The sequence below is a fragment of the Lutjanus erythropterus genome, chromosome 10, assembly GCF_056507025.1.
Source record: "Lutjanus erythropterus isolate fLutEry1 chromosome 10, fLutEry1.hap2, whole genome shotgun sequence".
NCBI classification, from domain to species: domain Eukaryota; kingdom Metazoa; phylum Chordata; class Actinopteri; order Lutjaniformes; family Lutjanidae; genus Lutjanus; species Lutjanus erythropterus.
In genome coordinates this window covers 16,384,933-16,398,032 of record NC_139326.1, presented here as the reverse complement: position 1 = coordinate 16,398,032, position 13,100 = coordinate 16,384,933, and the positions used below count along the sequence as shown (strand labels likewise).

The following is a 13,100-nucleotide window of genomic DNA, read 5'->3' as shown; positions in this document are numbered from 1 at the left end:
CTTGAGGAGAAAATGTATTGCTTTGTCAAGCTAACATCATGCAAACAGTATTGACATTGTGTGTTTGTCAATAATTATGTCCCTAACATACATCATATTAATATGATGTATGATATATGCAATACATATATCAGACATATCAGAAACATGATATATGTACAATACATATATCATGTTTTATGCAAATATGTGATAAAAAAAAAAGATAAAGTTAAAGGCATATTATGCAGGATTTCACTAAAAAACAATGCATATACTCAACAAATAATCTCAATCATCATTTATGACCCAGGATCTGCAGAGACCCAGTCCTCTGCCTGTATTTTATTATTGTGCTGTGTCTGGGACGCTTCTTGGCAGCAGTGTATTTCCTCCACCCAATAACAGCATGCAGGTTGTGAGGTCAGGACCAGTGATTACATCGATGTCTCCGTCTGTCTCTTCTCTGCTCTGTTGTATTCTATCTGTGCATCTGTCTAGCTGCATTACAGCGCATGGTCAGGCTCGACTAGACTTTTTGTTTTATTTCATCAACAGAATCCTATCGGGAGAAACACAGTAGAGGTACCAAAAGTGAGTAGAGTCAAGTCGAGCCATACTATGTAGTGAAAATAAAGTTTTTGGCACAAAAAGTTGGAGAAAATGCTTCGGCTGCATTCACACAAAAAACAGCAAACGAAAACCCCTGCAGGGATATTCGGAGGTGTGAGAAAGTTAATTTCTGCTTTTTAACATATAACCACTGTGAAAAATGTTGTAGAAAATAATGTTTTATTCCTCTGATTCACTGTTTTGTTTTCACTAACGCTGCCCTCTCGCTTTTCTCAGATCACTCAACCTGCTCTCTGCCTCCCTTTCTGGTTTGTCGAGCTGGGGAGGAGATTTGAATGGTGCATTAACAAACACCACTGTAAAATCCTGCATATCACACCTTTAAAATCACTAAAAAATTAAGACAAGTGTTAGTTAAACAATAATAAAATATCACTGTCTTTTACAGTGTATAACATACTATCAATTGACCCATCTTAAGTCCCACCTCTTTTCGCTCTGTACTCCAGTAAGAGTTGAGCAGGACTGATACCTCGGTCAACTTTCTCCTTTCCTGTAAATTTTTAAGTTAAAAGACTGCCAAGGGACCTGTAAAAATGCTATATATATTCACATCTTATGGTAAATAATGTTAGCAAAAGGCTAACTAACTAACCTATATCAGTTATTAGCTACCTAGGTAGCTAGTATTCTGCTAACATTAGCCAGTCAGTTAACTAGCATTTTGCTAACATTAGCTAACTTTGTGACTGCATATGCTGCTTTTACAGAAAAAAGGAGAAAGTTGACTGAGGTACCAAGTTTGCTCAACTGTTACTGGGGCACAGAGCAAAAAGGGGCAGGACTTAGGAGACATCAATTGTAAAAACTGTACTTTTATCAAACAACAGGACTAGAAAACAAGTGTAAAAAAGTGATGTATCATGCACAAACTTACCAAATGAAGTTGTCTGATCAACTTTCACAGGTCAAAGAAAAAGCATAACACAACGTCAGCCAAGAAAGTAAAAAGGCATGTAAGAAAAAAATCATGCATAACAGTCAGCGAAAGCATCCAGCATCACCAAGGCAGCCGACACTCAGAAATGTTCAGTGTAAGAGTGCAGATTAGAATAAATATGCATTGAAGCATCCATTTTCTCTTCTTACATGGAAACCCTTTCAACTTTTTTGAGGCTGTCTGCAACCTCGATCTTTACAATCATACCAGTAAAAAACATCTTTGTTTCTTTTCTTAACCAACTTCTCTTCTTACAGACTTTTCTTTTCTGCTTCTGACTCTTTGTCTCACCCATACTGGCGATGATGCTGTGCACGGGAAGCCTGGAGGGGGCGTCATAGAGGCCCGTGACGGGTAGGCCCTTGTTGTGCTTCTCCTCCTGTTTGAAGATGAAGGCGGAGTTCTCCTCCTTTGTGATGTTGATGTAGTAGCAGGTGTCGGTGGCAGCCATGATGTGGCGGGGACCGGGGTTCAGGAGGATGCTCTTGTTGTCCTCCCTCTTAACTCCGATCAAACACACACCATACCTGCAACATTCAGTAATGGGCCTCAGCTCTAAATGGTTTGCTCATTTACACACTTTAATGAGACATAAAATATTATCATAGAATGTGAAGACAGATAAGAAGGGATAGATTTATTAAAAAGGGTTTGAAGCACTTATCGATAGTCAGTGTATTATCTACAGTAGATGCCAGTCGGCATGCTCCCAGTTTGGAAAACAAGAGAGGAGTAACAGCAGAGAAGCTAAGCAATGTACTGCTGTGGACAGGGCAAAATGTATTTTAGACATCTAAAAAAAAAAAAAAAAAAAAGACAGCTTTTCCTGAGGGAAGCTGCCATTATATAAACTAAATATCACTCTCTCTGGCCAAACTAGACTCCACTGACAAAATCTGTATTTTTATTTAGCAGAACATGGGTGTTGCTGATAGTTAGTTAGGGTTATTGTGTGACTAGTGTTTTAAAGGCTTAGTATACAAACAAACTTAAAGATCAAGGCAGTGGTAGACCAGCAACTCCTGTGTTTGGCAAGGTAAAATGACTGATTTTGCAAATGGAGTCTGGTTGAAGGAGAGAGCTATACATTGCTTAGCTTCTGTGCTGATACTCCATTCTGCTCGGAACGTGCTAACCGGCATCTACTCATAAACCTCACATCAAATAATCCGAACTATCCCTTTAAGCTAGTCAAAGTAATACTAACTTCTTGTGGGCATGGAATGAGGCGTAGGTGAAGCTCTTTCCGTCATACTCCCCGAAAAACTTGCTGTCACACAAGCGGATGTGGTAAACCTCGTTTCCAGAGCAGCGTCCATACGTCCTCTGCCACTGCTCTGGAGACATCTGCCCCTCCCTGAAATAATCAGAAAGGTTTCTACTTAGTCATGACGCATGAACTTTCAAATGTCTACAATGAAATTAATGTCAGAATATAATAAGGCTGACATTAATTTTTCAAAACTGGTAACTATGACTCAAGAGCCATTTCAATTCTTCGAGGAATAAGCAGTCAAATCAAATTTGACTTCATTTGCAACCCAACAGCCCTCATTTCCCCACAGGCTGATGAATTTGTATGACCTTTAAACCCGTATCCTCCCCAGCCTCCTAAATTCTGGTCACCAGGTTACCAACAAATGAGAAGAGGCTATGAGGTCGTTTTATTTAGACAGTTCATGTAATTCATCACTTTTAATCAATGTGATTTTGTTTAAATTAACACCTGCCAAAAAGAAATCTATTCCTATTCCTGTCACCTTCACAGCCCCGGGCCAGTACACGTTCCCGTAATGGAAATTCAAATGGATGTGCCTTGTCTGCTGTGGAGAGCGGTGAAGATATATATGGTGGTCACCTTGCACAGAATATGAAAAACACAGCCAGATTTATTACCTAACAAGAAGCAGTGTAATGTTTACTGACTTGACCGTGACAAGCTTCTGCAGTGGTGACAGTACAGTAATCAGCTCTGCAGACAAAAAGCAGATGCAGTCCGTAAAACTGTAAAAACTCCACTGCTACAGGATGATCAGTCGTCTTTCTCCAATATTAATCAAGTGAGATTTAATCTGTCCACATGAATAATGGCACACAGGGATATTAAACATTAGCAGAGCACTTAAAGTTAAAAAGATTTAAAGTTTACTTAATAAAAAGTTCTTGGAGGTTGAGCTGCTCTGGGGGCAGATTTAATGTCAACAGTTCAGTTAAACCTCAGCAGACAGAAGCTGAGGATGACATCAGTTCTGGGTAGATAATGTAAAGCTTAGAAACTATGACAAAGGATAACGTTAAAAGAGGAGGATGTCAAGCTCTCTTGCTTGTGTTTCAAAAAAATATCAAGCCAAACAAAGTTATCTGCTGTCGGGTCACTGGGTAGCTTAGCTCACATTTCGATGAAGCTCTGAACAGCAATTAGGTTTAACTGATAACTGACTAGCACCCTGAAAAATTACTTCATCTTTTTAGTAAATACGCCATCAGTTACTTGAAAATATTGATGCCACTCTCATGTCTATGCAGTACATATGGAGCTTGAGCCAGAAGCTAGCTTAGCTTATTTTAGCATAAAGACTGGAAACAGATATCGGCATGTGAACGCAGAATCTGTTGGCAAGGGACAAAATTTTGATACTGGAAACATTCTGGTTTCCATTTGTCATCCAAGTAGTATTGACCAATCACATTTGAGCGAGCTTTAGTTGCATGCATGTAGTGCTTGCAGTCCATGTGGAGAACAAAAAAGCAGAATGCATTGAGTGAAATGCAATGCTGGAACCCACTCGCTATCATCTGATGGCAATTTAGCTTTCTGAAATATATGAATTCATAGTCATATCTGTTTATAGAGATTAAACAGCTCCAAACTCAAACTCTGCTCTGCTGGCTACACAGGAAGCCCCAAACCATTGGCTGTTGGCCCCACCATGACTCCAGTGGCAAAATCATCATCAGATGATAGCCTATGAGGTCCAAAATTGGTCATAAGGTAACAAAATCTGCCTATCAGCATCTCTAATGCTCATAAAAACTTATCTGTAAGCAAATTTTGTCATCTCTGTACAACATTGGCTTGCTCTTTCCAGCTCTTATGCTAAGCTAAGGTAACATTGCTTCATATCTAATGGGCAGATATTAGAAGTGTTATTAATGCTCTCATATAACTCTTGGAAAGAAATCATATTAGCACATTTCCCAAGATGTGAAACTAATCCTTTAAAAACTGGACATCGTGGTTTAATTCAACCAATTAGATTACTTTGACTAGGACACTTTCTTATATCTGCTCAATTTCAATACCCAAAAGTATAATCACATCAAATCAAACACATCCTTGTAAATCCATAAATGTCAATGTTGATTGTAGTATAATTGTAGTTAATACTCACTGTCCTCTGGAGGTGTGAACCAGGAGTGTGACTAAGGTAGATGTGGCTGGACACACGCAGTTCAGTGCCAACATGGCATATTTGAACTCCTCTTCACAAACTACATGATCTGGATAAATTTAGTATGTTAGACATAGAAATGTGTGTGCAAGAAAACAAAGACAAACAGTGTTTCTGTAGGTGGGAGTCCTCCCTCACTTACCTGCAAACTTTACATGGAATTTATTTTCTGGTTTGAGAATCTGGACGTAAAGAGGGCAATTAGGAGCAAAGTCTTTCGCAGCCCAAGCCCTCAGAATAGTCTGGTGATCCTGTCGGAGAATAAATGGTTCTATTTTACTCATGCAGTGACTCATTTGTAAATGCAATCTGAATTTTATGAACCATGAAGTTTGCCTCAGAAACTCAAGTGTGCTCTCAAAACTCAATGTCAGGTCCAAAAGAATCATGATATCATCTGAACACTTCTCTGCTAATTTATAAAGGAAGCAGAGTGTGAAGGGAAATTAGTCCAGTGAAATTATTCTTATCGTGAGAGTGTTTATATTGGAAACTGGAGTTTTATGGCTGCTTTGACAGATTTCTGTCAATCAGACTCACAGCAGCAGTTCGGTCAACCTCGTTCCTGCTGCTGAGGATGAAGCAGGCCTCGGCATCGTCCATCCTGAGGAGCGACAGAGAGAGGAGCAGAAAAAGAAAGAAACACAGACAGGCGTGTTCATGGGTCGCTGACTGCAAAGAGAACATTCAACCAAACGTAAAATTAACTCTTTAAGGAGATCGATGCTTTAAGGAAAAGCTAAGCAGGGATGAGAGCAAATGTCTCATGACAATAACTGAAAAGGTTAAAAGCTGCATTCTAGCATGACACAATCTGCTGTTTGACATTAGAGTGTGGTGTTAGTGCCACATGGGGCAGAAATCATTCACTCATGACCGAAAAACTCACGTTCTGTGAACTTGAAGAAAACTACATTATGAAATGATCAGAAGAAAATCTTTTAGCACAGCAGGGCTGATGTGTCTCAGAGGCTTATCTGGCTGGATGATTTTATCTATAACATATCAGAGCGTGAAATTGCCACAGTGTCTAATCACCTGCACAACTTTGCACATTGAAGGGGGGCTGTTGGGGAAAAAAAAAAGGAGACGAGCTCCTGGGCAAATTTATAACTTTGATTTCACAGTATGAAGCACCAGTGAGAGGTAGTTAGACTCCTCTTGACTGGTATCGCATCATAACCATAAGTAGGGCTTTGACTTTTTTCACTACCAGAATAGAATTTAAACTGTCCTGGAAGTAAATGCTGGCCGTCCCAATTACAAAATGGCTGTTTTTGTACAGTTTCATAATGGAAAGTCATGCATGGCATACATGATTGATTGATTAAATTTCTGCAGCAAGACAGTAGTAATAATCTACGGCCCTGATCGCCTAGCAAGCACATTACAGCGGCTTATGGTCCACTGACAACAAATATAAAATCTATAGCCAGAAATCTGGCCATCACATTTGATTCTCAAATGACATTTTGAACAGCATGTCAATAATCTCATTAAATCCTAAAGAAATATGAGAAGTAGCCATCCTAGATCAAGGCTGCTGACCGGACTTTTGTCATTTATATTAGTGTTGTCAGAATACTGGGATTTCTCATTTCGCTAAAATACCTTGAAAAATATTGATATTCAATACCAATTTTGATACCACAGGGAAAATCCGACTCAACATTGAGGGCAAAAATGATTAGATTTTTATTAAAAGATAAATATAACAAAGCTCTAAGACAATAACGGATATAGAAAATGAGATAAGTGATGAGAAGACAGCACTGTTAGTAGGTAAGAGGAGACAGGACCATGTGAGCACTGCAGTGTTGTGTGTCAACTTGCTATCACAGACAAGGAAGAGCAAGAAAGTGCAGCTGGTATTGTAGTATCAATACTGCAAAAAATGAGCATTTCAAACACTCAGTATTGATATTTATCACTACTTTATAGTGTACCCATATTTAGTATGGTTCCCTATCTATTTATTCTTTTTTGTATCTATTTATTTGGATTTGTTTATTCTCATGTATTTTAGTAAGCTCTTTGTAAACTTGTCCAAGCAAAAACTATACAAATAAAGTTCACACGCATGAGACAAGCATGGCATGCTCCAGCGTGAGGAGGTTAGATAACCTTTAACTAATTCGCACTTCTGACATCCCTCAAACTGAGAAAGAAAGAAGAGACTGTACCCGTCTTTTCCGTGTTACATTTTGCCAGTGTTGCTGCAAGCGACACCACAAAGCACAAAATCCCACCACACCTTTGGGAGGGCTGCCTGACAGCCGCGACAGGTACACTGCTTTCAGATGTTACTGTTGCAGTTCATTTTCTCACTGTGTGTGTGCATGTCAGTGTATGTGTGACAGCAGTGTCACAGTCGCATTTTACTTTGGGCAGGGTCTAACTTTCATCTTGTGACCATCCCAAAATTTATTTCATATCATCCTTGATCAATGTCTTCCTGTCCCCTGGCCAGCAGATGCCTTTAAGATAGAGCCCTGACCACAAGTAATAAAAAGCAACAGTGAAAACAGGAATCACACACTGGTGCTGCGTTATTCTTCAGCGACAGAGACAAAATTAAGATGTCAAACACGTTCCAATGTGGTAAATCGTAGTTTTTGATCACTGCCTATATGTGTGGCCTTTGATACGAGCAGATTATCAGTGTACTGAAGAGTGAAATTCCATTATACTGAAGTGGAAGCAGAGGCCAGCCAAGCGGACTTTTAAGTATCTCATCCTGTACCAGCACTTGAAGAACTGTGATTTCCAGCAGAGGAATTAAACTTCACATTTGGATTCTTATCCACTTAGATTATGTTCGAAACTGAAACACTTAGACATTAAGACAGAGCCTGGTTTCATGCAGCCTGATAATCAGATTGAATAGTTTAATTTTATTCATTAAAATTCACAAACGCAGGCCGAAGTTAAGAGCTCTAGAAACAGGCTACATCAACCAAATGATGCATGCCATGCTTTCACTCACTTGGCCCTCATCAGATCCTGATCTTTGAGGGCAGATCCTTGAAGGTAAATGACCCTCTGTGACCACAAAGGGATTTGGAGGATACGGCGGACCTGAATGTCAATCTCCGTTGGACACAGGATCACCACATAGTAGTCCTGCAAAACGACGGACATGAATGCTTCAGCTCAACGATACAACAAGTTTTATATGAAGTATATGGATAATGTGTAACCTGTACGACATGTGTTTAACATTGGACAATCAAAAAAATCATTCAGCCCTAATTTATACCAACTACATACTTGACTTTCTCATAATCCAGCATCAACAATACATCATTTTGTTTTGGTACCTGTAGTCTGGGATGAGCGTAGAACTCGTTGAGGAAATCCATCAGCAGGTCAATCTTCAGCGAGCTGACACACAACACCACATGCTTCTCCGTCTGCGCCCGGTGGCGGCTGTAGTTCCCACCTAACTTCTGGCTCTCCATCCACAGGTACGCTAGCTCTTCAAACTGACAAAAACAACAAAAAAACACTGACATGATGTCAAACGCAACAATGAAATAAATGATGACAAAGGGATAGATTTGCTGTCTGAACACAGATGGTGAAAGCACTGGAGTGTGAACTGCTGATGCAGTGGTTTGCAAGCAGCGGGAGCTCATTTTTATTTCTCACCCAATTTGCTCTGCAAGGATGGTAAAGACATCAGAACAATTGAAGTGACGATTTGTGATCTTTAAAAAGAACTAACTCAGTGAGTATGTGGGTTCATCATACAGTAAGTGTGAGCCAGCATGATTTGGCCTGACTTGTGAGATTTGCAAACTTTTTCTACAGCCAAAAATGTCAGCGAAGTAAGCAGCTTATTAGATTTTTATTTTTTGTCAGTGCTGTGATAACAAGAAAATGTCATTTCATATTTGATGGTAACGCCATGGCAGTCAGCACAAAATGCAGAACGACAAGGTGTACTGCAGTGTGGACGCTCTCACTGCACTTTAAGACTAAACAATGGGTTAGTTTACCTGCAGTGGGAGCACCACCAGGGCGACACAGATGAGAATGACAACCAGCAGCTTGGAGGGCCAGATTTGTGGTGTGACGTCCCCATAGCCCACCGTGGAGAAAGTGACGATGCAGAAATAGAAGGAGTCAAACAGGGACAGGTGGTTCCCGGCTCTCTCTAGATGCTGGATCCCACAAGCTCTGCAGAAAAATGGAGAATTTCACAATCATGACTTGATGATGTTACATCGGATGAGTCTCCTGCGGGTAGAGAGAATTTAAATAAAACATGAAGAGATACTTTACGAGCGTAATCTGCTTCAGTGTTATGTTTTAGCCTGGTGGATTGGATATCAAATCCAATTTGCCCAAGATCAAAGGGCACCAGAGTCAATAAAGCTTAGGCTCCTGCTCCGTATGCTATTTAAAGTGACACTATTGATTGCTGTGTCGGTTTCACCTCACTGCTTCTGCTAATTCATTTGTTTTTTCATTGATAAGTTGGAGATTTAATGAATCCCTGAGGCAGAGGGGAATAAGGAGATCTCACTGGACAGACCGGAGTGGAGGCGATAGAGTAGGTGCTGGGTGGTGGCCAGGACACAAGGAGGCTGCCAAAGAGCTGAGATTTAAGACGTGACAGCTTTGATTATAAGACACTGGTGCTATAAAAGTGAGAATTAATGAGACAAAAGAAATGCAGAAGATGGGCAAATGAGAATATTTTAACACTTTTTTCCTGCTGTGTTTTCTTGTTCTTAGTGTCTCGCTTACTGCGAGTTCTGATTTTAGAGCATGTGATTTTATATCCAAGTGATTTTGCACATTTCCCTGCTATTCAGCACTATTTTTGGTAAGAAAATATTCAAACTTCAAGATAAAAATGCTAAGGTCTAGAAGCTAACTGGCCTCACAATATCAGATAACTCCTACTCTTTACATTTTGTTGCTTTTTCGTGGTCTCTTTCACTCAAATTCCACCTAGCCAGAAAAAACTGTGAACCTTCAGCCTCACCACTGTGCCAAAAAAAGCTCACTGTGTCTGTATACATAGAAATGTTTGAATAACTTCTACAAAATGATCTGCTTTGTCCAAACATGCACACTACCAGCTGTGCTAGAAATTATAAGTTTTATGATGTTGTGCTATACACCGGTCAACTAACAGATTCTGCAGCAATGGTCAGTTAAGGAGGCCTGAAAGCCTCAAAGGTCAGAGAAGCATTTCAGTGACTAACAGCAAACACAGAGGCTCACTCACCCAGTGAAAACCAGACACAGTAATGTGCAGATGAGGATGAACACCTGGTTGAACATGGCAGAGTGGGTCCTCTGGATGGCACGGTGAAAATCATTCTGGACATATGGAAAGAGATTATTAGATTCGCAGGTTATGGATCTATTGGCCTACTGTTGCTGTTAAACTGTTCATCCCAATGCCTGAAATACTTCTATTTTTTATATTTCAGGACGACCAAATACAACATTAGTAAGGTCTCAATTAAACAGTTTTTGTGGAGAAAATCCCAAGAAGCGAATCCCAGATCTGTCAAACAACAGCTTTGTGAATTCTTCAGCATGAAGACTTTGGAAAACGAAGAACCACAAGCCTTGGTGAAAAAATGTCATGAAGCACTTCTGGATAGAAAAAAATAAGCTTTCACTGAGAGGAAAGGTACATTTATTATATTTGATATGACAACATTTAATATATTATTTCAATAAGATAAACTCATGAATGATACTTGATAACAGTGTTATTTACAGTGATATCTGTGACGTCCCTTCTTATTTTTAATTGTTTTTTGAGTTTTCTTTTTTCTGTGTATTTGTCTTTTCTTTCTTTCTTCTTTGTTCAAGTAAATGTAGAAATCATATGCATGTAAGATTTGATGGGACATATTGAAAAAACAATCATCAGAAATTTCTGTGATATTTTCTTAGTACATACTGGCGGCAAAAACAAGGATGGTCTGGATACAAGTTAACTCCACTGTGCCTCTCCTCTTTAGTGGAACAGTATCAGATATAGTATAATATTGTGCTTTCTCCTACATTGGTATATTGTCTTGAAATGTAGGAGCTCACGACTCATTTTTAGTTGCACCTTGTTAGCATGTTCTGCCTGCCACCTCCTCCCTTCACTGCCTCTCCGAACTGTCAGTGATTTCTTTCCATGTGCTGGTCTGCTTGGCCTCAGATTCAACCATCTGCCCAACTACCGCCTTGGCATGAGGATCTTACTCTGTCATGGTCCCATCTGAATCACAGTGAGAGCGCACACACTACACCAGCTGGATATCATCTAATTGCTTTCGATTCCATGTACCAGTCACTTATGGCAAATCCTGGACAATATTGATACTACAACACCAGACTGCTGTGCAGCAGGCATTTTTTTTTATCCTGCCTATGTTTCCATGTAGCACTGCAGCGTATTGTCCTCTTTGGTATTGCCTGAATCTTTTTTTGCCTTGGCTTGCCTTGCTGTTGGTTCTGATTATTGGTCCCCAGATAAATGCAATGCATCATTGTCATTTACAGTATAGATCTCCAGTATATTAAACTCTTCAACTCCACAGGGACGTCCACATTCCTAGCTCCCATTACTCTCTTTCAGAGGCTGTGGCAGGCACAGTTTCAAAGCAAGTGAAGATACTGGTATCATATGCAACTAAATGGCTTATGGACCCCTTTGTCCAAGTTAAGGTAAATTCAGGCAAGTAGGAAACTAACATGGTGACTTTCAAGGGGGTCCCTTAACTCTCACCTCAAGGTATCTGAATGAAAATAGGTTCTATGATTACCCCAGAGTCTACCTGTTATAGACATGCCCACTTTATAATAATCCCATGCAGTTTTATAGGCAGCATAAACATGTTATTTTTGCCTAATCAATTTCAATATTTCTGCATATCGTAACCACTATTAGAGCATTATAATTTGTGTCTGACTGGAAAGCTGAGACTCTTGTGGATTCATTTTTAAGACTTTATTGATAGGACAGCTGAAGATATGACAGGAAAAGGGGAAGAGAGTGGAGGAGTGACATATAGCAAGAGGCCACAGGAGGGAGGTGAACCCATGTCCACTGCAGAGGACTCAGCACATGGGGCGAACGCTCCACCAGCTGAAATATCAGGCCACCAATTTCTGACCATTTTTGACCATTCAATTCTTGAGTGAAGGCGAATAAAGGTGGCTGTGATATAATATTCCTTGCACAACATACTGACTGATCAGCCGATTAAGTGAATTACTAGCCAATTCTCTATGTAACCATCTATACAAGATACATACCCGTGGGTCTGTTCAGTCTTAAATCAAAACAGCCCACGTTGGATTAATTACATTTTTTTAGGCAATCATGAAAAAATATCTTCAGTCCGTAACCTTAAACCCCCGTAAACTTTTTTTATCTTTTCTCCAAGCAAGAGTCTTCACTGTTAACTCGAGAAAACGGTTGGTGTTAGCTCTGACAGCAAACTCATTAGCCAGCAGGCTAATTTCAATTTCAGTATAACCACCATCAATGCTAACAATGTTACATGAACAAATGCAGCTAATAACACGAGCTACAAAAACATACATTAGCTAGTGCACAAGTCACCACCAGAAAGAAAGAAATTAGCCGGCTCAATTGAATTCTGTTCAGTGTAAATTGCATAAAGCCACTCTGGCTTGATAGCCAGCGTTACTCATGAGCTGAGGACCTCCAATATGGCTGCCACAGGATGGATAACATACTTTCATGGCCCTCAGTGCTTTTCATGCAAGACAGCTACAATGCAATAAATACATTATTGAAAATACTCACGATCATGTTCTCCAGGGCACCTTTGGCTAGCCAGCAGTTAAGAAATACAGGGACGAATATGTTTCTCAGTGGACACCAGAAGATCTTAAAGAGGAAAGCAAAGAAAGACAGGAATGAGAAGAAGTGAAACAAATCAGTGAAATCAGCTAAAATATCTGAGAAATGACACACTTATCTTCAATACAGAGAAGAAAATACAATAAAATGAATATGTTCTTTCCATCAAAGGTGTTAGGGTGATAAAATGTTTAGCCTGGGATGAAGAACATATGTCACTGGGGTATTAATGCGATACAAG

General features: G+C 39.8%; 1 protein-coding gene across 5 annotated transcripts in view; it reads right to left on the bottom strand.

The window, feature by feature from the left end:
• kcnt1b (potassium sodium-activated channel subfamily T member 1b) overlaps positions 1 to 13,100 on the bottom strand; it is a 91,459-nt gene that overhangs the window by 20,315 nt on the left and 58,044 nt on the right. For 3 of the 5 annotated variants that reach the window (XM_084728391.1, XM_084728395.1, XM_084728394.1), the window contains 10 exons: positions 12,803 to 12,886; positions 10,247 to 10,341; positions 9,006 to 9,186; positions 8,325 to 8,489; positions 7,991 to 8,127; positions 5,545 to 5,608; positions 5,147 to 5,255; positions 4,945 to 5,053; positions 2,760 to 2,909; positions 1,844 to 2,079 (listed from right to left, as the gene is read on the bottom strand). In XM_084728391.1, coding sequence (XP_084584517.1) covers positions 1,844 to 2,079; positions 2,760 to 2,909; positions 4,945 to 5,053; positions 5,147 to 5,255; positions 5,545 to 5,608; positions 7,991 to 8,127; positions 8,325 to 8,489; positions 9,006 to 9,186; positions 10,247 to 10,341; positions 12,803 to 12,886 — 1,330 coding nt within the window. Of the gene's footprint in view, positions 1 to 1,489; positions 1,511 to 1,843; positions 2,080 to 2,759; positions 2,910 to 4,944; positions 5,054 to 5,146; positions 5,256 to 5,544; positions 5,609 to 7,990; positions 8,128 to 8,324; positions 8,490 to 9,005; positions 9,187 to 10,246; positions 10,342 to 12,802; positions 12,887 to 13,100 lie in introns of all 5 variants that reach the window. The other 2 variants (XM_084728393.1, XM_084728392.1) reach the window with 1 other exon arrangement.